This window comes from Octodon degus, unplaced genomic scaffold, assembly GCF_000260255.1.
Source record: "Octodon degus isolate 3935 unplaced genomic scaffold, OctDeg1.0 scaffold00307, whole genome shotgun sequence".
NCBI classification, from domain to species: domain Eukaryota; kingdom Metazoa; phylum Chordata; class Mammalia; order Rodentia; family Octodontidae; genus Octodon; species Octodon degus.
Window position 1 is genome coordinate 706,459 of NW_004524883.1, and position 26,227 is coordinate 732,685.

Here is a 26,227-nt window from a genome sequence, read left to right on the forward strand (position 1 = left end):
GGGGCAGGGGCTGATTTTGTGATGCTGGGTGGCATGCTGGCTGGACACAGTGAGTCAGGCGGTGAGCTCATTGAAAGGGATGGCAAGAAGTACAAGCTTTTCTATGGAATGAGTTCTGAAATGGCCATGAAGAAGTATGCTGGTGGTGTGGCTGAGTACAGGTATATACAGACGCCCAGCAACTGAATGTTCTTAGAGAATGTGTCTATGGAGTATGGTCTCAGAACTCATGACTTCTAGGAGAATATGGTCCAATTCTAGGAGGAAATGGTGAAATGGGGCTAAATGTTAGAGTGGAAGGGTCATTGGGCTTAAGGAAGTCAGAACAAAAAAGTAATAATGTTTTTCTTATTTCAAGGGCTTCAGAGGGAAAGATTGTGGAAGTTCCTTTTAAAGGGGATGTAGAAAATACCATCCGTGATATCCTAGGCGGAATCCGGTCTACATGTACTTATGTGGGAGCAGCCAAGTTGAAAGAGTTGAGCCGGAGAACTACCTTCATCCGAGTCACCCAGCAAATGAATCCCATCTTTGGTGATACAAGCTAGATCTGAGCAGCTCTGCCCACTGCAGGATTGGCACTCCACTGCAGGGCAACCCAACTGGTTTGTTGCTGTTCCCAGCTACTCTGTTCAACGTATGACTTTGTGACATCACCTCACTCTTGAGGGCTCCTGCAGTAACTAGTTCTTTTATCTGCACACAAAATGCCAAGGGTACTACTCACTGGGGCAGAAGCTAGGAAGAGGACAGAATGAGGAAATGAGGAACTTTGAAGTCTTAATCACCTGGAAGCAGTAAAAAAAAAAAAAAATGACCAGTATTCTATTTACATGGGAACCTGGGGATCCAGAATCCTGAAGATTAAAAGATACTGATTTGATGTGGGTTTTATATGGCCTTCATCTGCAAGAAGCAAGCTTTTACAATCACGTTTTATTAATTAGTCTCATTAAATGACATCCTTGGGTGTCTGAAGCTCAAAACTGTTGATATATTAAAACACTTCAATAAAGAAAGCGCTCATAGACTTGAAGACATGGTGGGTCTCTGCACAGTGCTTGTAGAATGGGCAGAGTTAGGATCAGCAGGATCAAGTGTAACGCTTTCCATGGGAGGAAAAAGGCAGAGAGGTTCCTTCAGTTCTAGCGGGGCCAGTTCTAAAGAACTACTTCTATTGACCCATAGAACCTTAAATTACCTTTTCTCACAAGATTGTGACATCCAAAATTTAATTATCAAGCATTATACTGCTTTCGGCTGTGGAATGTAGTGTGCTTGCCTACCATGCATAAGTCCCTGAGTGTTACCACCACCACCAAAAAAAAAAAAAGCATTATTGCTTTAAGCAATGTGTTCAGATAATCTATGGCTGGGCTTTCACTTCATTCCCATTAAGCTTCCCACAAACAGGTGGGCAGAGTGCAGAGGGCATTGCAGTATACTATCACAGGGGTCTATAGTGCCTGTGCAGTCACGGGAAGGAGCAGGCAGGGCCCTGGAGCCACAGGTGGGGAGGTATTCATGGAAAGTAGGGATCAGGGTGTCATTCTTTGTTTTCTGATAGTTTCCCAGAGACTCCTGTTGAGAAGGAGCAGCAGGGGTCCTAACATTGGAAATGATTTCTGGAGATCTTATTCTGGAGCCTGTGGACGTCTCAGTCTTGTTCTGCTCATCCTTCTTCCCAGCTTTCTGCTCCTTCCTAATCACCTTTCCTTCTCTCTGGCTATCTTCTTCCTCCCTAGAGACCAAAATCAAGTCCCCTATGGTGATGACCGAGCCAATCATAGGTGGAGAACATGCTGCAGGAGGAAACCAGAATCAAATTTCTTTCACCACTGAAAGAAACTCTCTGTTCCAATCCTGACCCAGCCCACCCTCCTGGCTTCTTGGCCTTTGGAGGTGATAAGGGTAGCTTCAGGGGGTCAATGTAGTAATTCTAGCAATTCCTGAAATAGAAGCAAGTAAAGGGCAGGATAAAGGGAAAGAAGGCAAAGAATGTGCTCCTAGCAGGAAGAAGCAACCCCTTCACTCTGTTTGCTCTGAGGCAGACAAGGCAGATCTCTTCCAGAGCCGTATGCCCCAGGATCTGAGGTGGGCTCGACTTGCCAGTGAAGGCTGCTTTTGCACCCACACCTCCGCTGTGTGTATCCCACACTCTTCCCTGCTCTCAGGCTGAGCTATGACTTGGCTTGGTGGGTCTAGATTCCTAAAAGGTAACAGCATAACTGTGGAGCACTCTTTAGAACTGCCCCTTGCAGATGCCCACCGGGATTGGAATCTTCGCCGGCCTAGAGGGGCCAGATTGAAGTAGTGGCCAGCAAAAGATTCAGGATGCTTCCTTGAAGCTGGTCTTCCAGGGCTGGGCTTGGCTTTTGGCAGAGGACTGTGGTGGAGAGTTGGTCTTAATTGCCTAGGAGGATTCTGTCCCATGGGTTTGGTCAGGTTCACTGAATCAGAAACAAAGTGCTCTGAAAGAAAGCAATGGGACCCCTTATAAGTAGAACAGATGCTCCCTCAGGCCCACATAACTTCCAATGGGTCAACTCAAAAGTCAAGCTAAACACTATACCCCTAAATCACTACTTTCCCAGATGCTTCTGTACCTGGAAGGGGCCACCCCATGTCCGCAGCATATTGGTCCAAGACAAGAGAAGAGGAGACAGAAACTCCAGGCTGCATCCAACTCAAGACATCCTGAAGCTGCGGGCAGGAAGAGCTATGAAGACCACAGTTTTGATACAATCACCCCACGCTCTGCCCTGGTGCTGTACCCCAACAAAACCTGCTGTGCCTGTACTGCAGGCAGTGGTCTCTCTAGCTGACACAAGTATTCAAAAAACAGCTTTTCCACAGCAGCCATGAAGGGTTCCCCATACTCTTCTAGCTCCTGCTGAGCAGAAAAAGCAGCAGGTCAGAAGAGGATGAAAACAGCTCCCTATCGGCCTTCACAACGGCTAGTCTCACCTGCAGCTTTGAGGCCAAATACAGAGAGGCCTCTGACAGCTGCTTCACCTGCTGGCGAAAGGTTTCCCGTGCCTCCAAAATTTTCCTCAGATCCCGCTTTGTCTGTTGAGGAAGGATATGGAAGGCAGAAACTTTGGAGACACCAGGATTTAGTAGTCTGGAGAAGGGGCAACTTTGGTGCACTAAGCATGGTGTCAGGGCTTGTTCCAGGGATTACTCACAGCTTTAGGGTCAGGCGGCACAGCTCCAGATTCCGGGAAGTGGTGATCCAAGGCACTCAGACCCTGGGCCCAAGGCCAGCCTTGCATGATCATCTCCACCACTATCTGCACGGTTCTGAGCTCAGAATCCCCCTTCGGACCTGCTACCCTTTACGATTAGTCTCACCCCCAACCTGATGGCCCTCCACAGGTCCTCGCAACGTTCCTCTTTCTGAGTCCTCCTCGATCCAATACCTTGGCGTGTAGGCCCACACACAAGCGCTCGTGGTGCCGGTAGCGAACCAAGCCGGAAGCGGCAGCGCACCGGGAGCGCAGAAACTGGAGGACTCGAAGGAAAAGCTCCACGCAGCGTCATCGCACAGCTCACCAGCTGGCTGCGCCGGCGACGAGTTAAGAGGCGGGACCGGCCCCCTTGCAGGTGGCCAGGTTGGGCGGCTACGCCCCGGGTAGGTCTTTTCCCTAGGAAGGCCTCCTTAGGGACGCGGCTTCCGGCACTCCTGCGGGAGTCGAGTCATTTGGTCTGCCACGGCCACTTTGCGATCTCCCTCTGCTATTTCGGTAGCCCAAAAACGTTATGGAGTCTCCTTTTTTCTCGCCGTGGACCCTTAATTCACAAACAGGCAGTCTACCAAACGCCGCAGCTATTTGGAGCGGAAGAGACCTCACTTCCAGTTCTGACTTCTCGCTTTGAAAATTGCGGGAGAAGATAACCAATAGGCGACCAGACAGACGTGCGTCGTGATGTCATAATATCGCGCCTGGTGGTGATGTCATAATATCGCGCCTGGCCCCGCCTCCGCGGCTCTTCGCCCTGCCTATTTGCGCTAGTGGCCTCCGCTTCGAGTGGCGGCGGTCTTTCTTCCGACTTTTACGGCCTCTGCTATTCTTCTCGAGACCTGTGGAGAGAAGTCAGGCCATTCTCGAGGTCTGACATCGTGATCCGTGAAGTGAAAATTACGCTACCTGGTTTTTCCGTCGTCTACTCTGTTGGCGTTAGGTTCCTTAGATCTGAAGCTTTCTCCTGGATCGCGCGCGCCATTTTGGTAAGAACTAGACGTTTTCTTTCTTTCAACAGAATGAATTGTTCACCTTTAAAAAATAGAATACAGGGGCCGGGGAGATTGCTCAGTAGAATAAGTGCTTGCCTGGAAAGCACAAGGGCCTGAGTTCAATCCCCGGTTCCGAAAAAACAAATAAATAAATAAATAAAATACAGGGCTGGGGTGATGCTTAATGGCACAGTGCTTGCTTAGCAGAAGAGAAACCACGGTTTTCATCCCCAGCGTTGCGAAGGAATGAAGGAATATGGAAGTTAAGTAAATTAAAAACAACATTTGGAGCATGACGTGCTCTGTTCGCCTGTAATCTCACCTATCCTGAAAGCTGAGGCAGGATTATCTCAAGGTAAAATAGCCTGGCAAGTAGAGAAACCTTTCAAAATTAAAAAAAAAAAAGGTTTTTTTTATTACTGGGAATGGCATTTAGAGCCTTAAGGTTCTGGGCGAGCGCTTTACTGCAGGGCCACACCCCTGCTAAAACCAGAAAAAAGGCTTGGGAGATTTCTTGGTGGTAGATCGCTGGATTGAATCCCTAGTATTAAAGAAAAAAAGTTTGGAAAGGACATCATTTGTTGGGCTGGTTTTTTTTTTCCCCTGGATGGTAAGAATATGAATAGTTCTGTTGTGTTTTTCTGTGTTGCACCTCTCTCGTCTCATGCAGTTTTTTGTTGTTGTTGTTGTTGTTTTGCAGTACCAGGGATTGAACTCAGGACCCTGTGCTTGCCAAGCAGGCTTTTATTTTATTGAGCTATCTCCCCGGCCTGTCTCATGTAATTTTAATTTACATTTCACCAGGGGTGTTGGCGCTCATGTATGTTCCCCATACTGAGGCGGCTGAACCAGGAGGATGCAAAATTAAGAGCAGAGCTGAGCCACTTTCAGATACCCTGGTCTGAAAATAAAATAATCAGAAGGGCTGGGAATGTAGTTCAGCGGGAAGACTCTGAGTTTCAATCCCCAGTACTGCATAAATAAGTACATAACAATTTTAAAAATAATTTACTTTTCCCAAATGTTCGTTGTGCATACAACTAAGCAAACTGAACTTAACTGTTACTAATATTTTCTTGTCATCCTTTCTAGTGCCTGCCTCAGAGTCCCACCACCAACCTCGGAACCTGGCATGCATAGAATACTTGGTTGACTGAGTTTATTAATCTGCTTTGACACCTTGTAAAGACTTAGTGAAACTGCTAAGTCTTTTGGGCCTTTTCTTCCAATATTGGATTTACTGGCTCACGTTGTTTAGAAGACTGCATCAGTCTTCTAAAAGGATCCACACGTTCAGTGTTTGTTCTGCTGAATTGAGCATAGCCTCCACATATTTAATTGGCCATGGGACAGGTAGTCCAAGAGTACCACAAATTGGACACATGTGAAATTATAGTCATCGCACATTTTTTCATTCACTTATTGTATCTCTGGTTTTCTGCTTTTTTTTATGTAGATTAAATTGTGACCTGTATCATTTTCATTCTTTCCAGAGGGTCTTCAAATATGTCTTGTAAGGCAAGTCTGCCGATCACAAATTCCATCAGTTTTTGTTTAAGTCATTTCTGCTTTCTCTTTGAAAGATCATTTTGCTTCCGAATCCAAGACTTCAACTTTTTTTTTTTTTTTTTTTTTTTGCCTCCTTCAATGCTCTAAATATATCACCCCACTGCCTTCTTCATTGGTTTCTGAATGGTTATTAATGTAATTCTTATCTTTGCTCCCATATAGAAGTTTCCCTGGCCCACTCCTTTCACTACTTGCTTTTTGTTTCTGATTATCTGCTTTTTGGTGTGATGTGCCCAGAGGGTACTGGTTTTTGTTTTGTTTGTACTTTTTGCTGCCCTTTGCTTTGGTTCATATTTATCATGTTTGCTATTCTCTGAGTTCCTGGATCTACATTTGGTATCATTTATTTTGGGAAACTCTGTCATTATTGCTTCATACATTTTATTCTTTATTTGCTATTTTCATTTTGTGTGTAGATCTTTTGTAATGATCCCAAAATTCTTGAATAGTCTTGACTTCTTTATTTGTTTTCCACTACATTTCAGCTTTGGAAATTTCTATCAACATTTCTTCAAATTCATTGCTCAGCCTTGTCCATTCTTTGTGGAGCCCATCAGACAGTCTTTGTTTTGTTAGTGTTTTTTATTTCTAGCATTTTCTTCAACTTTGTTCTGAAGATTTTCCTCTCTGTTTACATTGCCAACCTGTTATTTCACGTTGTCTATTTTTCCTTTAGAATTCATAGTGTGTTTATATCAAGGATTTTTTTTTTTCATTACTTGACACTTAACCTGGCATTAAGTTATGCTTCAACACACTACCCCCTTTTTTAAGGAATAGTGGGGCTTCCTAAGTTGTTGCCCAACTATGGTTGCCCACTATGGTGGATAACTAGTGTCCAACTTGTAATACCCAGCTGAATTGAATCAGCATGGTTCTAAATGTAGAAGACCCACTTGAGTATTGTTGCCAGCAACGTAAATGAGAACTGGAGAGGAAGTTAGGCTGCTGTTGATTCTCCTGGAGAAGCTGTTTGTGCTGGTTTTCGCGCTATGAACCCAGCTGTTCTCACTGAAGCAGGAGCTCAGGTCTTCGATGTCACTGAGGATGGCTGTGATTCTCTTCACGGAAGCTGTAGTTCTTACCTTGAGCATCGCTTCCTCGCTGTGCAGATCCCTCAGCCTGCTGACAGACATCCTCCATCCTGCTAATATAGACTTTCCTGCTTCTACCCCTGACCTTTGGGCCTTCCCAGTGCAGATCCTTAATACAGACTGGCATGAGATGTTGTCATGGGCTCTAAGGCCTCCAGCTGGTCTTGAGGAGGTTGCCATGGGATCCAGACCCACAGCTGGGTTATTTGGCTCTGAAGTGTGTGAACAGATCTGCACTCTTCTGCATTTAACTTTTGGGGTGAATATTATAAAATAATCCTATAAATTGTCCTGTATTAAATGTTTCCTGTAAACGCTGACTGCATTACCCACCTGGCCTAGAACTTCCTATAGTGCTGAGATTATAGATGGGCACTTGCATGCCTGTATCAGTACAAAATAGCATGACAGGAACAGTTCACCATGATGTTGACTGTTTAAGAGATGAAGAACCAAACCTTTGCAACATTTGAGGGAGAACTCTATATTTAGAGAATGCAGCATACAGAGGTCCTGAAGTAGGACTTCTGCATAGAGAATGCAGCATACAGTGGTCCTGGTACTGTACAGGAAAGCAAAGGAACTGGGGACAGGAATAGACTAACTCAGGAGAGAAAGAGGTGAAGTCAGAGCAACATGTAATCCTAAATATTTTGGCTTTGAGTGAAGCCAGAAGGTTTTGAGCAAGGGATTGAGATTCACCTGCCCATTGTGGCTACTATATGATGAGTCACTGTGACGGTTTATGTTTGTGGTGTCTTTCAAAAACCACGTGTGTATGGAAAATGATTGGATTATGGCGGTACTATAACTTGTTGGGGGGGGGGGGTCACTGCTGTTGTAAAATGGAAGGATGTATCTGTCCTCAGCTCCTCCCTTCTCCATCTGCTTCCTGGATGCCATGATGTGAGCAGCTGTTCCTCTCCTATACCTCTCAGCCATGCCTTTTTTGCTTTAGACGCAAGTGCCCGTGGATTGCAACTGTGAGCAAAAATAAACCCCTCCTTTAAAATTCTGGATATTGAATATTTTGTATTTTGTTTCAGCTACAGAAGCGCGACTAAAATTTGGGGTATGACAGCAAGTACAGAGGCAGAGGAAGGAATAGGAAGTTGACTCTGTCACCCAGGCAAGAGGTGGAGCTCTGAGTAGTAGTGACACAGAGATGGGAACAGTCAGATTCTGGACACATATGTATGGAAAGCAACCCAAACATTTGCTGACAGATGGATACGGGAGGTGAGAGAAAAAGGCAAAGATGACCCCGAGACCGTGAGCCTAAGAATTAGAAGAGTAGAGCTGCCACTGATGGGATGGGGTGGCTGTGGGAGGGAAGCCAGGAGTCACATTTGCCACCTGGAACATCTGCTGGATGTCAGAGATGGTGAGAAGGTGATAGGTATATAAGGCCAAGGGGGGCTGAGCTAACCAGCAGGTCTGGGGGCACAGTTTTGGGCCAGTGGTCCTTAGAACCTGAAGACTGGGTGATGTCACATGGTCAGATGTAGCTGAGCGAAAGAGCACCTGGGAGCAACCTCAAGTCTCAGGTACCCCAAGAGCAGAGGAGCAAGCACAGCCAAGGAGGCAGGGAATAGCAGCCTTTGAGATGCAGGAGGAACAGGATGGTGGCCTGAAAGCAAAACTTCATCTTTTAAAACAATGTTTTCAAAGAGTACTTACTACTGGGGGAAATGCTCAGTACAGGTTGTATGTGGGGAAAAGCAGCAAATGAAGCAATGTTCGCAGATACTTTCTCTCCAGTGGTCGATTAATTATTTTCTTTACGGTTTTCTCTGTTTACTTAATTTTCAACACTGAGCATGTATTAGTGTTACCTTGCTAGAGGAAGGTATTTGGAAACATTCTGGAACCTATGTGTACTCCCAGTATATGCCTGTGAAAGAGAACTTGGGCTTTGTTTCCACAGGAGGTGCTATGGAAAGAGGAAAGTCACGCCTATCACAGGGGGCTTCAAGTCCAGCTTTGATGGCGGCAGCAGCCTCTGGCTGGGATTCTGGTGCAGTCTGACAGATGGGCAGAACAGCGGTTTCATTAAAAACAGTTTACTACCATCTGTGCCTCCCAGTACAGGCTCCCAGTACTGGCTCCCGACACAGCTGCCCCAGGCTCCCTCCTTAGCCCCTGGGGGGCTGCTCCATGCTGGCCCCCACACTTTGGGGCAATGTCCTTGATCCTCTGACTTCAGTCCCATTGCTCCTGGTTCAGGGCTAAGCTCCACCTCGAGATGCCATAGGGATGGACTCTCCTGAACGACTGTCACCTCCAGCTTCTGAGAAAACCCTGCCCCCAGAGGCTGGAGCCACATCCACCTGGATAACACCATGCACCTGGGAGAGCTGTGGACTGTCCAAGCTGGCAATGAGCTGGCGGGGGCCTGGTCTCACAGGCACAAATGTCTGGCGCAGGGTCACTGTCTCATTGCCCCCAATGTCCCTGTGGAGAAAGACATGGTTTTAGGCCCGGAGTAGTGCAGGGCGCTTGGGGCTGTAAGGACTGATTCAGGGCAAGCAGGCAGGAGCAGCAGGAACTTCCATTCAGGCATCTGGGCTCAGCTGGAATCCACACCCATGACCAGAAAAGCCTGAACTTCAGGGCCACATTAACATCACCACATCAGCAGCCACACATCCAACTGGCTGTGCTAGAAATCTCCCCACCATCTGGGCTCCTCCCTGTCTCCGCATCCACCTGGGCAAAGTCTGCCGATGCCACCCAGAGGCAGCTCACAGCTTTCCCTCTGTCACCATGGCTCCTGCTCTGACCACACCATTGACATCTCACTGGGGTTCACAAGAACAAATCCTTAAAACGAGACTTGGGGCCCCACACAGCGTTGCAAATACTAAATAAGTAAATTGAACAAAATGATTCTTTTCAACCACAATCACATTTCCAAGGAAAAAGCATTTGAATCAACCAAAATATTGGATGTTATCTTCAAAAAAGCAAATCCTTCCCAAGAACAGATAACTGGCATCTGTAAATGGACACACACTTGTATGTCTGAGAAGTGGGAGAAATGTTCACATACCTGTTATTGACCTTCATGAACCTCTGAAAAGTCATGCATGGACCACCTTTCTGGGAATCAGGAATTTGCCCGTCTTCTCCCTGGCCTCCTTGCCTCCTTTCTGTTCCAGTCCGCTGACCATTCTGATGTAAACCAAATCCTTCAAGGGCTTGGCTTCCTTCACTTCAGGGATAAATTCTGTATTCCCTAACCTGTCATGCAGGCTCATCTGACTCAGCTCCTGCTGCCTGTGGGGCAGCACCATCCCACCACTCCTGCTGACCTTTCTGTTCCCCAGACTCCCCATTTTTGTCATGTTCTGCATCTCTGCCTTTCCTGGCCTGAGCCCCTAGCTCCATCTCCTACCCTTTTCTTCCAAGGCCAGCCTCACCCTACCTCCTCACTTTGTGCTTCTATATAAATTATCTTTCCGTGTCTGAGCTCCTCCAGCAGTCTGTATGTTGTGTATTAAGCAGCAGGTATGACTGCAGCTGACAGTGCCTGCTAGCTTCTATCCTTCCTCCTCTGCGTAAATCTTTACCTCTGGCACCCACTCAACCCAAGCATGCATTGGGGTCCCTCTTTGGAGGCTCTTTGGGTGATGTATTCAGCACAATCCTGTAGGGAAATAAGCCAACATCTCCAACTCTGAGGATGAGCCCTCTGTGGGCCAAAGCCTTATACCTGCAGTCTGCTTTTTTTTTTTTTTTTTTTAATTATTTATTTAGGGGCTGGAGAGATGGCTCAGTGGTCTAAAGCACCTACTTAGAACAAGCTTGGCAAGGCATCAGGGATCACGGTTCAATCCCCCAGCACCACATGCCAGCCAGCCCTGCCCCCTGGTGGGCTGAGCTGGCCACACACACACACACCACTCTCTCTCTCTCTCTCTCTCTCTCTCAAATAAATAAAAATTAAAATTAAAATAAAAAATTAAAAAAAAATTATTTATTTATTTGTGTGTGTGTGTGTGTGTGTGTGTGTGTGGCCAGCTCAGCCCACCAGGGGGCGGGGCTGGCCGGCATGTGGTGCTGGGGAATTGAACCGCGGTCCCTGTGCTTTGCCAAGCTTATTCTAAGTAGGTGCTTTAGACCACTGAGCCATCTCACCAGCCCCTGCAGTTTGCTTCTGAGAGTGTTTCCTGGGCTGGTCTCCTACTGCTTATTAGCTGTGTGGATTGTGATAAGTTACTTAACTTCTGTGATTCTCACTTTCTGGTGCATGAAATGGAAGTGAATTAAAATGAGGGGGTGAGAGCCGATGACCTTGAAGGTGCCTGAGTTTCTGAAGGTCAGCAGGAGTATCTATCATGCTAGGAAGTCTAACCTGAAGCTTATAGTTTAACATCATATTTTGGCTCAGCATAAATCTGCATTAATTTTCTGTCCATATCTCCATAGACAAGCTTAACAGTCGTGTAGTCTCACGACAGCCTTTGAATGTGTATTTCACTATCACTTAATTGTAATTTTTCAGTGACTTTTTTTTGAGACAGATTCTTACTGTGTAGTTCAGTTTGGCTATAAATCAATTCACTGGGCCTCCAAGATAGCTCAGTGAATTTAAGGCCTGCTTAGGCAAATACGGGGACTGGGGTTCCATCCCTAGCACCACATGCCACTCTGGCCCACCCATGGGGGTGCTGAGCCGGACACTAAAACTGGGCATGATGGCACATGCCTGTAATCCCAGTGCTGGGGAGGCTGAAAACAGGATCATTATGAACTGTGTAGCGAAACCCTGTACCAAATACATTAAAACAAAAAACCTTACTTTGTAGCCCATGCTGCTTTCAAACTCATTGTGATTTACTTGCTCCAGCCTCTGCAGTATCAGGATTGCAGCCAACTGGCATATAGAAGGTGCTCAGTCTACATGAATAAAGGGAGAAGATCCCTGGTGACATCTCAGCACAGTGCAGAATATTCCTCTGGGAATGAATACTTTCCAAACTGCACTTCAGTCTCAAACTTTGTGATGACTGACAGATAGGGGGATTGTGAGGTGTATAGAATTTGAGACCTTGAGGAATTCTATATCCAAGGAGAAGTAACCACAGCCAGTGGAGGCAGAAAGATCTACTCTTATTTGCTCCTTCAAGTTTTTAGCAGAGGGGTGAGCCCAGCATCCCAGCCTTGTGTATCTAAAGAGGCCAGCATCTGGAGACAAACTTCTTTTCGGTATCCTAGCTTTCTGTAGCTCAAGGGATTGTCCTCTCAGGACACAGAGGCTTCTGAGCAGCAGGGTACACTTCTGTTGACAAGCCTGACACCATGGGGAAAGGAGACAGCACAAAGGCAGCACCAAACACCACATCAAATCGCAGTGTCCTAGAGGAGTATAATTATAAGGTGGGCAAGGTCATTGGCACTGGCTCCTATGGCACTGTGTATGAGGCTTACCACACAAAGCAAAAGGTCATGGTGGCTATCAAGATCATCTCAAAGAAGAAGGCCTCTGATGACTACTTGAACAAGTTCCTGCCCCAGGAGTTACAGGTTAGTAGTGAGGACAGAGGGGCATTGGAGTTTATTACTGAGACACTTGAAGTTTCTCAGAATGGTATGGCTGGCCCAGAATGGTATGGCTGGCCCTCAAACCAGAACTGGACATCTCACTAGACAGACAGGAAACTTCCCTGGTGTATTTCCAACCTGTTTTCCACAAACAAACTCATCTCCAGCCCCCTAAAGTATAGAGGGTTTGGCCACAGGATCCTGCCCTTAGAAGTGGAGGGGTGGATTCTGAGAACATAATGGGGTAAGGATGCTGGAGGGCTAGGAGTAGAGCCAGGGTTCTTTCCCAAGTTTGATGGTTGCCTCTCCTGGGGTCAGGTAATGAAAATCTTGCGGCACAAGTACCTCATCAGCTTCTATCAGGCCATTGAGACCACATCTCGAGTGTACATCATTTTGGAGCTGGCTCAGGGTGGTGACGTTCTTGAATGGATCCAGCGCTATGGGGCCTGCTCTGAGCCCCTTGCTGGCAAGTGGTTCTCCCAGATGACCCTGGGCATGGCCTACCTACATGGCAAGGGCATCGTGCACCGGTGAGGGCATGCCCACCCAAACTGGGACCCTCGGGCTCTCAAGGGGGCTGTATACACATTGACTGTTTTCTTTATATCTCCCTGCTCCATAGGGAGGTACATTATCCACTCCAGTTGAATCAACTGATCCTGGACAATTACAAATACACTGTATACAATGAACTATTAATGCCCCTCCAAGTAACATCAACTGTGTTCTTTTAATCTTCCCACAATTCCATGGCTTCTTCACTAACTTGCACTAATGGTAGCATCTTGCTCACACTTTGCCTGTCTTCAACTCTGTCTAGCCTCTGACCCTTGGTTTATTACCTCCCAGCCTAATAAAATTTATCCCTAATCTGATGACCAAATTTTTCGCTACTGGTAGGAACTTAAAGTTGGAGAACCTGTTGTTGGACAAGCAGGAGAATTTGAAGATTTCAGACTTTGGCTTCGCCAAGATGGTGTCATCTAACCAAATTTGCCATAGCAGCTCCTTTTACCAGCGCTCCAGCATCTTTTCTCAAGTCAGCCAGACCTACTGTGGCAGCTTTGCTTATTCCTGTCCAGAGATCTTGCGAGGCTTGCCCTACAACCCTTTCCTGTCTGACACCTGGAGCATGGGCGTCATCCTCTATACTCTAATGGTCGCTCATCTGCCCTTTGATGACACCAATCTCAAGAAGCTGCTGAGAGGGACTCAGAAGGAGGTCACTTTCCCACCTAACCATGCCATCTCCCAGGAGTGCAAGGTGCTGGCTCTGTGAGGAGGGATGAAGCTTAGGGATGATCTGTGGAGGGGACTGAATACCAGACCTGGGCTCGCAGTCTGGGGGAAGGCTCTTCCCACAAAGAAGCCATCTCACACTCTAGTCCTTTTCCTGTTGGAATGGGAAGGGCTTACAGGGTCAATCTGAGTCAGGCTTATAAACATATTTCAGCTTCTGTCCCTTCAGGTCAGAGGAGTTTATGCAAGGAGTGGCCTCCATGGGCTGCCTTCTTTTGCAGGGAGTGCCTGGCTCTCCCTGCAGCATAAATCCAGGCCTATAGGCCCTTTTACCAGAGTAGTGAGATGGGTTGTCCTTCATTTTTAGGCCCAGTGCTCAGTGCCTGTGTGCCAGAACAAGAGCAAACTCAGTCAAGACCTCTTTCTCCTCTGCCCTAGAGTTTGATTCTCCAGATGCTGTGCCAAGCTGCCAAGCGTGCCACCATCCTGGATATCATCAAGGACCCCTGGGTGCTCAGATTTCAGGCTGAACCACCAACCCATGAGATCAAGCTGCTTGAGGTCATGTTCCAGCCTCCCAACACCACTAATGCACAACCATTGGAATGAGATGAAAGTGGTTGAGGCAAGGGCCTGAGGGGATCCAGACAGAGGGTTTGGGTTGACAAATCTTTTACACCAAAAATAAATCCAGTTTTCATAGTCTTTTTATCAACTAGGGTCAAAGATGGGTTACTAAAGGGAATCTTAGTGGGAAAACTACACTCGGGTGGATTTTTGCTCTAAGCCTGGAACCAGGAATCTTGGCTGCTGTTCATTTTATTTTAAGGTTTACAGTGCAGCTTGTGTGGTAGGGGTATGCAACACCTGAGTTTAGATTTTGCAAGCTCTGTTATTCTAAGTATGTACTTTCTCATTTTATGTCCTTTGTTCTCTAATGTTCAAGGAGTGGGTGGGCAGACACCCTGGCTGTTGCATTTTGACTGTGGCTTTATTTGTATATAGTCCAAAGTGGTGACATCAGTTGGTCTTTTCCTGATGAGTATTAGGGTGTATTTAATACCCTGATTCCTTCAGCATCGTCCACTGCAATGTTAATCTCTATGGAAATAATGCCAGGGTTTCAAGGTCCTTTGCTCCTACTCCCATATGCAGAGGTGACTAGAAGTTACAGAGATCTAACCAAGTTTCTTAATGGTAAATGTAATCAATGATGGCTTTTGGATAAAGGACACACACCTGCCCTGCTATTAGTTTTCTCTTTATCCTTGAAAATGTGCTTTACAAAGGGAAAATGGGTAGTACATCATGGGGCTGTCTTGACAGAATCAGAACTTAGGAAAAGAACCAGTGGAAGGAGAAACTAAAAGTTTATTTTTGTTTTTTTTTATTTTTTAAATTTATGTATTTGGTAAAGGGTCTCACTACATAGCTCAGACAGATTCATAGTGATCCTCCTATTTTCGACCTCCCAATGCTGGGATTACAGGCACATGCTACCACACCTGGACTCCTGGCCAGCGCAGCATGTGATGCCAGGGATTGAATCCCAGACCCTGAGCTTGCCAAAGCAGATGCGTAGTTCACTGAGCTACCTTGCCAGCCCAAAGCTAAACAATTTAGAATTTTTTTTAAATATTTATTTTTATTTATTACATTTATTTATTGTGTGTGTGTGTGTGTGGCCAGCTCAGCCCACCAGGGGGCGGGTCTGGCTGGCATGTGGTGCTGGGGATCGAACCGCGGTCCCTGTGCTTTGCCAAGCTTGTTTCAAGTAGGTGCTTTAGACCACTGAGCCATCTCTCCAGCCCCTTTTTTTTTTTTTTTTTTTTTTTTTTTTTTTTTTTTTTTTTTACATTTTAGAAATTAGAACAAGAACCAGTTGTAGAGTCTTAGGGCTGGAGAAAACAGTACAGACACATGGGATCAACCTACCCAATTTTACTGGAAGAAGGCACTATAACAGCTCTTACAGAGATGGGAACTCAGCAGAGCCTTCTACAGCAGGACCGTTCTAACTTGCAAGTTCTGTTAGGGATAGGAAGGCAAGAGGCCCTTTTCTCAGACAGGGTCACACTAGCACTGCAGGACCCTCTCAAGAAAGCCATGCTCCACTGGTCAGCACTTGGCATTTGAGGCCAAGGGACCCACGCAGACAGCCTTGGGAAGAGAAGCCCAGGCTCATCAGGATACCCATTCAGCTGTTCTCATCTGCTTTGAGAGCTTTGGGGACAGGACAGACCAAGAAGAAAGAAGTGTTACTGCCTCAGCACTGTCCAGCTATGCCCTGCTCTGATACCCAGAGCTTGCTAGGATTGTCCTCCCAGCAATGACATGAGGTGCGGTCCTCTGCTCGCTGGTTTGCTGCTTGTTGCCATAGCACCTTTATGCAAGTTGGGAAGGTCCACCTAGTTTATAGCATTGGCAGCCCTAAGGCAGGCTGTGCAGCCTGCTATGTGGAACACAGGCTGGAGTCTAGATTTCTGCCCCACTCCCTTTAGTCCCAACCCATAATTCAGTCAATAACTTGCACAACTTACCTGAGCTGCCTTTTTTCTGGACCTTTCATAGCAGGATAGGTGAGCAATCATTTTACCCCAAAGTTCTCCAAACCCACACAAGTCCCAAAGATAATGAATCGCCCTGGATACGTGGTGCAGCAGGCTGATGAGTGGGAGGTACATTAGGCAATTGAACAGGGGGTTCTTGTCACCCACATATAACAACTCCTGGGCCAAATCCTCCTGCTCCACTTCCTGTATTTCTTCCAACAACTCATTCTAGACCCAGGATGAGAAAACTGTTAACATTGGAAACAGCCAGTTCCTAAAACATTGCTTTTAGAGTTCCTTCCCAACATGGTCCCTAGAGCCTCTCTGGGACATTCTTTCTGGCCATGCTGTACTTTGTCCAGCATTCCAGAAATTCTTGCCTCAGTCTCCTCATCAACATCAACTGGAAAGCCCAGCGGCCAAGAAAAAGCCTCTGAGATCTGGGCCATGTCCCGTTGTTCTATGATGACAACCATCAGTTCATCCACCTTAATCCTTGTGTAAGACATAGCTCCAAGAAATTAGGCATCCACTTCTTCTGACCTTCTCACTTACTTGGATGAAGTCTGTCTTTTCATTATGAGACAACTGTATCAGAAAAAGAGAAAGAGCCATGTCTGCGCTCCGAAATTGCAAGAAGTTCAATTGGAGAAGACAGGCTGCATTCCTTTCCCTAGAGGGAAATAACTTGTAGTCCATAGAATGCCCTAGATAGCAAATGCAATTTTTTCTAGCAAGAGGGGAAAAAGAGGTCTGGTCAATAATCATGATGTAAATTCACATTCAGAGAGGCTTTAAGCTTCAAAGTGTAATACCAAGCCACCCTGCCCAACCTCTGGTCCCCTCTATCGCTCACCTTGCCACCACACACACTCTCACATGTCCTGGTAGGCTTTCTTCCTGCCTTGGGCTGCAAGCTCCATGGTACCAAGCTGTTCTGTATCGGTGGTGGCATTCTCAATGGCCTCATGCTGAAACTACAGGATGACAATATCCCATTGTTTTCTGCCAGCTGTTGCTCCAATCTTTTTCCACAGGCATGCAGGGTGGCTGACGCAGCCCACACCCTGATCTGACCATCCAAGTCAGAGAGGCACTTGCTTCAGCCCTGGGCCCTCTCCAGTGGTTCCTTTCCCTCATTACCTGTCTTGTCCTTGGTCCCATCCTTCTTGAATGACTATATCTCTTGGTGACTCTTTTGGTCCAGAAGCTCATCATTTGAACAGTGTCTTGTCTGTCTGCTCCAGTTTCTGAATTGGTTTTTCAGGGTTTGGCCCCTGGTTCTTCTTCACTGGGGAGTCCAGTGGAGCAGCACATATGGTGCAAAGAAAACTACTGGCTGCTGATCATTTAGAGGATACTGTGCTATGCACCTGTCTTACTGGTAATGACCACATGACTCTTTACCACAAATATACCATCTTCACTTTACAAATAGGAAAACAGGCACAGAAATGTTGTTTTGTCTAAAATCACAACTAGTAACAGAAAAAGCAGCAATCACAATGTGCCTATATGACTTCTGTCTCAGTTACTTTTCTCTCATTGATGGGATAAAATACCTCACACCCAAATTCAATGAAGGAAAGGTTTATTTAGCTCATAGTCAGTAGAAGTTTCATTCCATACTTTGCTGGTTCCAAGGCACAGTGACACATGGCAGAGAGCAGTAGTTCATGCAGCAGAAGACAGCAATGCACAAAGGGAGGGGCAGAAGCTGCCTCTTGCCTTTCCTTATATTTGCTTATATTGTGTTCAGGCTATCCACCCCAGGGTGGGTGTAGCACTCACACCCATAATCCCAGCACTGGGTCAAGAATTAATCACAAACTCTAGAAGCTGCCCCATTGACTGCATGAACTCTGGGGGGACAACTAGTCGCAAACCATAACAACTTCAAAAGCCAGTAGCTTTCTCATTGTTCCCAGATGCCTTCAGTCATTTCTGATTGCTTCTTTACAACTATGTTCTATCTGCTATGCTAGGAGATATGAAAGGTCCTCATTTCACAGACAAGCTAAAGGAGCCACAGAAAATAACTTACATTTCAGTTGTTCCCTTCAGCTTTTACACTTGTTTAACAGTAAGTCATTTTAAGGAAAAGCTTGATGGCCTTTACTGATAAAATTCTTCAATAATCTCTTACCCATTAATAAAATTAAAAACCTTTTTTCCATTTGATTTTTTGAGGAAAAAATAAGAAGTTGCTATATAGCTCAGTGTATTCTAGCCCAAGTGCCCAATCACACACCTGTGCACCAACCATGCATTTAGGGAGATTTACTGCGCCTTTCATATCTAGCAGTGTTTACCTCACCGTCCCTGTTCTCCCTTACTTTTCTCTCCCAAGTATTACACATCATATACTGTAACACATATACTCTCAGGGGCAGCCACTGCTTGTCTATTCCCGCACATATCACAAGCTTCCCTGCTTCTGTTACTACTACCAGAAGTACCTCCTGCTCCACCTGGAGACTGCTAGTCGTGTGGAACAACCACTCCAATGTCCACTTCTACTTCAACCTTTGTCTGATTTTCTGGGAGCACAGGCTGAATTGCTGTGCTGCTTCCTATATGTCTGTGTGTGCTGTCTTCCCTCTCCAGACCTGAGCTTGAAGAAGCTACTGTCTTCTTCCCCTAAGGAGTCTCTTGTTCAGCACAAGTAAACATCAGTGTTTAGGGAGGGGCCGAAGGAGACAGCTGGAAACAGGTTCCCTACCCTGTGCAGTGGAACCAGCAGGTCCCACTCATCCAAGCCTGTGTGCTCTGCGCCCCAAGCACTCGCATTGCCTGAAAGAAGAAAGGCAGAGGGGACAAGGCACCCACGCAAGGTGGCAAGATGAGGCCTCCTGGCACCAGTGGTGAGTTTGGCCCTACCACAGGCCAGCTTCGTGCAACTGTTCAGTCCCATGACTGGACACTGCAGTCCTCTCCTCTGCTCAGCCGGCACCTCCCATGGTCTCTCTGCTCAGCCAGCACCTCCCATGGTCTCTGATCAGCCAGCACCTTCCATGGTCTCTGCTCAGCCAGCACCTCCCATGCTCTGGGTGATCAGGGCTCACTGTTCCTGACAAGTTGGAGGAGCCCACTCACCGGGATCTAGGCTTTCCTACCTCTGGCTTAAGCTGGCAACCCATAACTTCTGCTCTGCTCCTCAAAGGTGGCTCTCAGAGCTAAGGGTCTTGGCCTGTCCCTTCTTTGTGCACCACAAAGATCTCACTGGTGACATCACTGTCAGCTGCAGAAAAACCACTGCTGTCACTATCCAGAATCCAGGGGCAGGCCAGATGTGTTCCCCTTAAAAGGTCTGGTTCATTTCTACTACCTGAAATATCATCTCCATCCCCAAACGGTCATGGCTCCCTAAAAGGAAGTGTGCTTTGAGAGGGCACTGTTAAGTGTGGTAAGAGAGTTCTTCATTACCTCTGCATCACAGGTGTAGAAGGCAGTACCTATGGGTCTAATGTGTCACACACTGGGGCAACCCACTTTCAGAACCCTCCTATCTCCAATGTAATATGTCTCTAAATAAAACATTCCTACTCTTGAAAACCAGTCTCACATGCTGGTTAGGGCATTTCAGGTTAACCAGTCCATTCACCACAGAATAGAGAAGGAATCCACAGCATGAAAAGGTCATTTCTACCACACAGGTACACTTTAATAGAGTACAGATGCACCTTTGGATACCTTTTTGATTTCCTTTCAGTTTTAGGTGTCTAGTGAGGCTCATCCACAAGGCTGGACCTCACGGGCCAGCTTGAGCCTTTGCAAATGTCTCTAATCCTTGAGTTAAGGTGTGAAGACTCATCCCATTCTGGACATGAATGCAGGTAACACCTAGAAGGAAAAGCAGTCACATGGCGTCAAGCTGTCAAGGCTCCCATTCAGACTCTCACCGTTTTGTGGTGTCCCCTGTCATGCAGATTGCCCACCCTGTACAGTTACTAATGCCTCCTCAGAACTCTTCCCTCATCCCCCAATGGCTAGCATCCCTGCCCAGTACCCAGGGTGGTGACATCTACAATATTCCGCTTCTCATCATCAAAGAAGATCATCTGTGAGAAAGCAACTCCAGTCTTCTGATGCAACCTGTGCAAGACAGCCAGGGCTTAGGCAGCGGCACCTGGGCTCCCCCAGCCCTCCCCAGCTCCCACCCTTGCCCTGCCTACCTCTCAAAGTGTGTAACCTTGCTGCCTGGATAGATTTCCCGATGAACAAAGTATCTGACAAGGCCAAAGAGCTCCAGTAGCTGGTTGGCCCCTTCTACCTCACCTGTCCTGCAAAAGGGTATAATGATGGAGTAAGAAGAGAGAAGGGCCAGGCTGTAAGCAAGGCTAAGTACAAGCAGGTGGAGGCCAGTCGGCCTGCCCCTTTTCTAGGATGGAGAGACTCTGAAGCCCCTTGCTGCACTCCACTGCCTTCTGTGAGACCCAGCTGGTGCGGAGCCACTGCTTAATAACTAAAAGGTATAGGAGAGGGTAGAATTAGGACACCCATCAAATGAGCTTGCACTTTTGTAATTTAAATTTTTATTAGCATATGTTTGTAAAACATAATGATTACATTCATCATGGGGAACTGGCAGACTTTGGAGGACATATCTTGTTTTTCTCTTGTACTCCTTGCCATTTGTTCCTCTCTTGGTCCCTGTACTTAAAAAAAAAAAAAAAAAAATTAAACTAGGGACTGAACATGGCTACATCCCTAGGCCTTTTTATATTTAAGGGTCTCTCCAAATTGCCCGGGCAGGCCTCAAAGCTGAGAACTTCCTGCCCCGGCCTCGCGAGCAGCTGGGATGACAGGCCTGCGCCACTCGCGCCATGCCTATAAAGTTCTGTACACAGCGTGTTACATGAAAAGTCTCCCCGTGCATGCGTCTTCAGTATCAGCAGCGATCCTGTACAGTCCCTCTTCTTACCGTGAGGCGGCGGCCATAGGAACCCCCAGGCCCTGCAATCGGTCCAGAACCGCCGGCACCTCCGGGTACAGCGGCACGCTCTGACCCCGCCTATCTCGTATTGATCCATCACTGCAGAGGGCGACAGGTCGCTCAGCCCTGGCCGCGCACCGCTGGTCCCGTCCTCCCTCTCCCGGCCTCACCTGCTCCGATGGAACGGCGGGTCTACGTGCGTGTCGACCCAGAAAGGCCAGAGCGTGTAATCTGCAGAGGAAGCAGGGTTAGGTTCGGCCTGGCGGGCGCAGGGACTGTGCCGCCGCGGGAAGAGGCTCAGGAGAGCGCGGCAGCCGACTCCCTGCCCGTCCCTCACCCAGGTCAAAGACTGCAAGCTTCGGGAGCCTCGCCATCACAGGTTTCTCCTTGTGCAACCTGGGGCTTTCTAGCCAGCCTGAGGGACAGGCAGCTGAGGACCCCCGTCGTGCCAGGTGCCAGCCCTCGAGTAGCGGCGGCTAGAGCGTCGCCACTCTAGAGTCAGGTGCCAGCCGGGGGCCGTGCCACAGCGCCTCCTGCAGGTGGGCGGGAAGGCTCCAAGGACAAACTCGATGTACTGTGTTACTTCTCCAGTCTCCTAGCTTTCCAGTTTCCACCAGAGTAGCCAGGGCCAGAGAAGCCTTTCCTTGTTTCTTGTTTTGTGTGTGTGTGTGTGTGTGTGTGTGTGTGTGTGTGTGTGTGTTTTAAAGTCAGTCCTTTCCTTTTTTCCTTGCTTTTTTGGTGTTCTTTCTTTTTCCCTGTTCTGGGGATTCAACCCAGAGCCTCCTCAGTGAGGTACATCCTTTTTTTCTTTTTTTTTCTTCAGTTGAGACCCTGTCTGGTTAAGCCACCATATTGCTCAATTTGTTCTATCTTAGTATCCTCTTGCCTCAGTGTCCCAGAGTACTGGGATTACAGATGTCTGCCACCATACCTAGTGCAAGAGAAGGCTTTTCTTTTAGCACTGGTCTCATTTTATCATGCTTACTGATGAAATGCCCATCATAGCTTACTACTTGTTCAACCTTTCTCTATATCAGCCTCTTGATAGGATAGAACCTAGAGCTATCCAGCCATAAAGAATAAATTGTCTGCAGCTCAGGGATGTATTTCATTCCTGTAGTCCCAGGTGGTCTGGGGGCTGAGGCTGAAATACCACTTGATCCTAGAATTTGGAAATCATCCTCAGCAGCACAGCCCCTGTCTCAGAAATCAAAACAAACTAAAAAATGTAGTTTTTGCAAAGCTGTTAAAACTTTCTTCAGCCATGCATAAAAGTCCTGCAAAGCCAGAAGCAGATATTTTATTCTGTTTTTCACCATCCGCATCAGTGGTGTGCTGGCAGATGCATGACAACCAGATTGAAGAAGGAATCTGATTTTACCTGTTCTGCATTTCCTGCAACATTCCTACCATGGTCAATTTCAAGCTACCAATGCAGTCACTTAACATGGGAAGAGATGCTAATAACTGGCTCTTAGGAGCCAGTGAGAGGTAGCTCTAGTGCTGTACTCTGATAATCCCTTTCAGAACTTCAGCCTTCCTGCTGGCCTACTTCTTCCACTTTGTTAGCACCTGGTATACGTAACTTGTTAGCACTGGGCCTAGTTTGAGTTCAGCCACCTTTGTGCATTAGAAGGAAAATTCCAGGAGGCTAGGAAATAAATATTTTATTGATAACCAGGGAAACATCCATAAGAGAGGAAGTGCACAGGGCTGTAAATTAAAATCCAATACACAGCAAAGTCCAGGAACACTGCATCCTGGGGGCCTCACAGCCTCCCACCAGTAAACACACAACACTGTGCAGCCAAGACAGGAGGCAACAGCTCAGGTGTCCCAACCAGTGACAGAATATATACTTCACTATAAGCAACAGGACAAGGAGGTACAGAGGAGGGAAGACTCATCATTGCCTAAGACCACCTCCTCCTCTCAGGCCAACACCAGGTGGAGGACAGAACCACCTAGAATCTTGTAGTCAGCCACTATCTTCTCATCATTCCTGCAAGGAGGGAAAAAGCATTAAAAATCCCATATACAGCAGGGGTACCAACCTTTCATGCATCTCTTTGAGATTCCTGTGAATTTTATTTTTTTTATTTTTTATTTTTTTTTTAAAACATTTATTTATTTTTATTTATTACATTTATTTATTGTGTGTGTGTGTGGCCAGCTCAGCCCACCAGGGGGCGGTTCTGGCTGGCATGTGGTGCTGGGGATCGAACCGCGGTCCCTGTGCTTTGCCAAGCTTGTTTCAAGTAGGTGCTTTAGACCACTGAGCCATCTCTCCAGCCCCCTCCTGTGAATTTTAATGAGTAAAAATTTAAATCTTCATTTTTACTAAAGCTACACATTTTGGGGCTGGTGAGATGGCTCGGTGGTCTAAAGCACCTACTTAGAACAAGCTTAGCAAAGCACAGGGACCAGGGTTCAATCCCCCAGCACCACATGCCAGACAGCCCCGCCCCCTGGTGGGCTGAGCTGGACACACACACACACACACACACACACATAAATAAAATAAATAAATTTAAAAAATAAATAAATAAACAAAGCTACACATTTGTATTTTTATTTTCATCATGTCACATTTTACAACTGTGGTGGTGCAGCAGATCAAAAATTATTTAAAGTTTAGTTTAAGCCCAGGGCTAGGGATATGACTCAGTGGTAAAGTTCTTGCCTTGCATGCAGAAGGCCCTGGGTTTCATTCCCAGCACTACACACACACACACACACACACACACACACACACACACACTTAAATATCCAAAGAGGCCTGGAGCAATTGCTTTACTGAGAATCATCATTAGGAGAAAGCCTCAGGAAAACAAAAGAGATCTAAGAAATCCCTGGCCTTTTATTTTTAACCCAAAGATGTAAGAACAAAAGTCCAGAAGAAAAACATCTGTGTAGGGAACAAACATCTCTAAGAGTAACTTTATTAATTCTGCTCAGCTGTTGCCCTGAAGATCTGCTCTTTAATCATGCACTCCAGAAGCCCTGTGCTTTTGCTCCACAGGTACCTTCACCTTTGTACTCATTTCAATCATTCCTCAGGCCAGCATCTCCCCACTATGCTCCTTTTTTGTTTTATAACCGACATTGAGCAGAAGGGAGAGGATACATGGTAGAGTGACATTGGGTTTGGTGTAGAAAGGTCATCATGGCTTCCACATTGGAGGGTATGTTGGAGTAGCATACAGAGAGTTCTTAGGGTGCAAGAAAAAACAGAAGAGACATTTTTTTTTTTTTTTGGTTTTGTGTGATACAGTAATGAGAGCTGCACTAAATATTCCTTGAAGTCAGAAGGACTAGTATAAATTTCAATTCAAGAAATCAGTATTAAGCTAACTTAAAGAATTTCTAAGGACACCAGAAGACACCTTAATTAGCTCTTGAGCACTGAAATTCAAGATTATAATTATATTACTTCATATCTGTTCTAAACTTACATCCTAAATTGCAGGTCTCATTTTCCTAACTTCTTTCATAGGCTATGGACTCCTGATATCCAAACATAATAATGTAGTAATTGTGTAAGTCATAAATGTTGTGTTCTAAAGGATCTAATCTTCCATCTGTCCTTGCTCTTAAATATCTGTCCACCACAGATCTGGGCATAAGATCAGCATTAGATTGTTTATCTGAAACACTGAAATCACAGGTTTGATCCCAGAACTAAAGAAAAAGAAAACGTCTGTCCACAACAGTCTACAGTGATCCAGACCATGAACATACCATACTTCATCTAGATTGGGGTAATTTCTTAACTTCCACTGTTTTTCTTGCTTTAGTACCCTTTCTCAAAAATCCAAACTCCAAAGACCCTGTAATACAAGATTGCTCCTGTATGATGACAAGATTTGTCCCTAATACTCTTTGTAAGGACTTTTGTCAATACCAATTGCAGCAAGGAGTTTAAGTGTTAAACTTTCCAATCTATACTCCAATTCCTAAAGGACAAGGGGCCAGTCAAATAGCTCAGTGGATTAAAGTGCCTGCTTAGGCAGAGAGCACAATCCCCAGCATGCCAGGTCAACCCTGCCCCCGGTGGGCACGCTGAGACTGAGATTGGGAGTGGAGGCATGTGCCTGTAATCCCAGTGCTTGGGAGGCTGAAAACAGGAGGGTCACTATGAATCTGATCTACGTAGTGAGACCCTGTAGACCCTGTACTAAATACATAAAAAAAAAAGAGAAAAACTTCATTCAATATGTAATACAAAGGCAATTAGAAAATCCATCAAAAAGTTCTTAAAAGAGCCAAATCTAAACATGAAGTCAACTAAATGATTTGAGCAGCTGACAGACCAGAGAATAGGAAAAAAGAGTCCATTTGGCCTTAAAACTTACAACATTTGGGGCCGGGGAGATGGCTCAGTGGAATAAGCGCTTCCCTGGCAAGCACAAGGGTCTGAGTTCAATCCCTGGTTCTGCAAAAACAAACAAACAAACAAACAAAAAACCAAAAAACTTACAACATTCTCCTTCATGTAGCAGAAGGTCAGCAATATCAGAATCTATCCCTTTAGGGGCTGGGGATTTGGCCTAGCAGTAGAATGCTTGCCTAGCAAGCTGGAATCCCTGAGTTTGGTCGTTGGCACCAAAAACAACAACAACAACAACAAAAAAACCCTAAAAAACAATTCAAATAAAGGCAGAGATATTTAATTCATCTTTCTAATCCACATAAAGCAGTTTCTGACATACAATCACCCAATAAATATTTGAGGAAAGGCTGAACACACTGATGATTATTTTGTTTGTTTTCGTTTGGTTTTTTGAGACAGGGTCTCACTTCAGGGTCATCCAGATTGGCCTTTAATTCAGTATATAGCTCAGGTGGACCTTGAATATGAGATCCTCCTGCTCAGTCTCCTTGTTGCTAGGACTCTAAGTGTGTGCCACCACACACAGCTTTGTCTCCAGAAATTATTAGAAATATACTACTACTGACTGGGGAGATAACTCAGTAGAATGAGCACTTGCCTGGAAAGTGCAAAGCCCTGAGTTCAATCCCCAGTACTGGAAAAAAAAAAAAAAAAAAA

General features: G+C 46.1%; 3 protein-coding genes and 1 pseudogene across 4 annotated transcripts in view; 2 read left to right on the forward strand and 2 right to left on the reverse strand.

Annotated features, from left to right (window-relative positions):
* The window catches only part of Gmpr2 (guanosine monophosphate reductase 2), an 8,051-nt gene extending 7,180 nt beyond the window's left edge, over window positions 1-871 (forward strand). Inside the window, exons 9-10 of the mRNA XM_004647483.2 lie at window positions 1-161; window positions 359-871. Coding sequence (XP_004647540.1) covers window positions 1-161; window positions 359-548 — 351 coding nt within the window. The 3' untranslated portion in view covers window positions 549-871. The remainder of the gene's footprint in view (window positions 162-358) is intronic.
* The window catches only part of LOC101561909, a 3,973-nt pseudogene extending 1,095 nt beyond the window's left edge, over window positions 1-2,878 (reverse strand).
* Window positions 2,879-12,038: 9,160 nt separating this feature from the next.
* On the forward strand, window positions 12,039-14,374 carry LOC101562305 (testis-specific serine/threonine-protein kinase 4). Its single transcript, XM_004647484.2, has 4 exons — window positions 12,039-12,429; window positions 12,766-12,980; window positions 13,351-13,714; window positions 14,128-14,374. Exons 1-4 carry the CDS (start codon window positions 12,205-12,207, stop codon window positions 14,296-14,298), a joined length of 975 nt encoding a protein of 324 aa, XP_004647541.1. The 5' UTR covers window positions 12,039-12,204; the 3' UTR covers window positions 14,299-14,374.
* Window positions 14,375-19,804: 5,430 nt separating this feature from the next.
* Window positions 19,805-21,669, reverse strand: LOC101562705 (magnesium-dependent phosphatase 1). Of its 2 annotated transcripts, XM_004647485.2 has the most exons (6): window positions 21,515-21,669; window positions 21,348-21,408; window positions 21,166-21,276; window positions 20,417-20,524; window positions 20,251-20,336; window positions 19,805-20,084 (listed from the first exon to the last, which is right to left on the reverse strand). In XM_004647485.2, exons 1-6 carry the CDS (start codon window positions 21,549-21,551, stop codon window positions 19,993-19,995), a joined length of 495 nt encoding a protein of 164 aa, XP_004647542.1. In that variant the 5' UTR covers window positions 21,552-21,669; the 3' UTR covers window positions 19,805-19,992. The 2 variants fall into 2 exon arrangements, with proteins under 2 accessions (XP_004647542.1, XP_023563477.1); XM_023707709.1 differs by lacking the exon at window positions 20,251-20,336.
* Window positions 21,670-26,227: the final 4,558 nt, after the last annotated feature.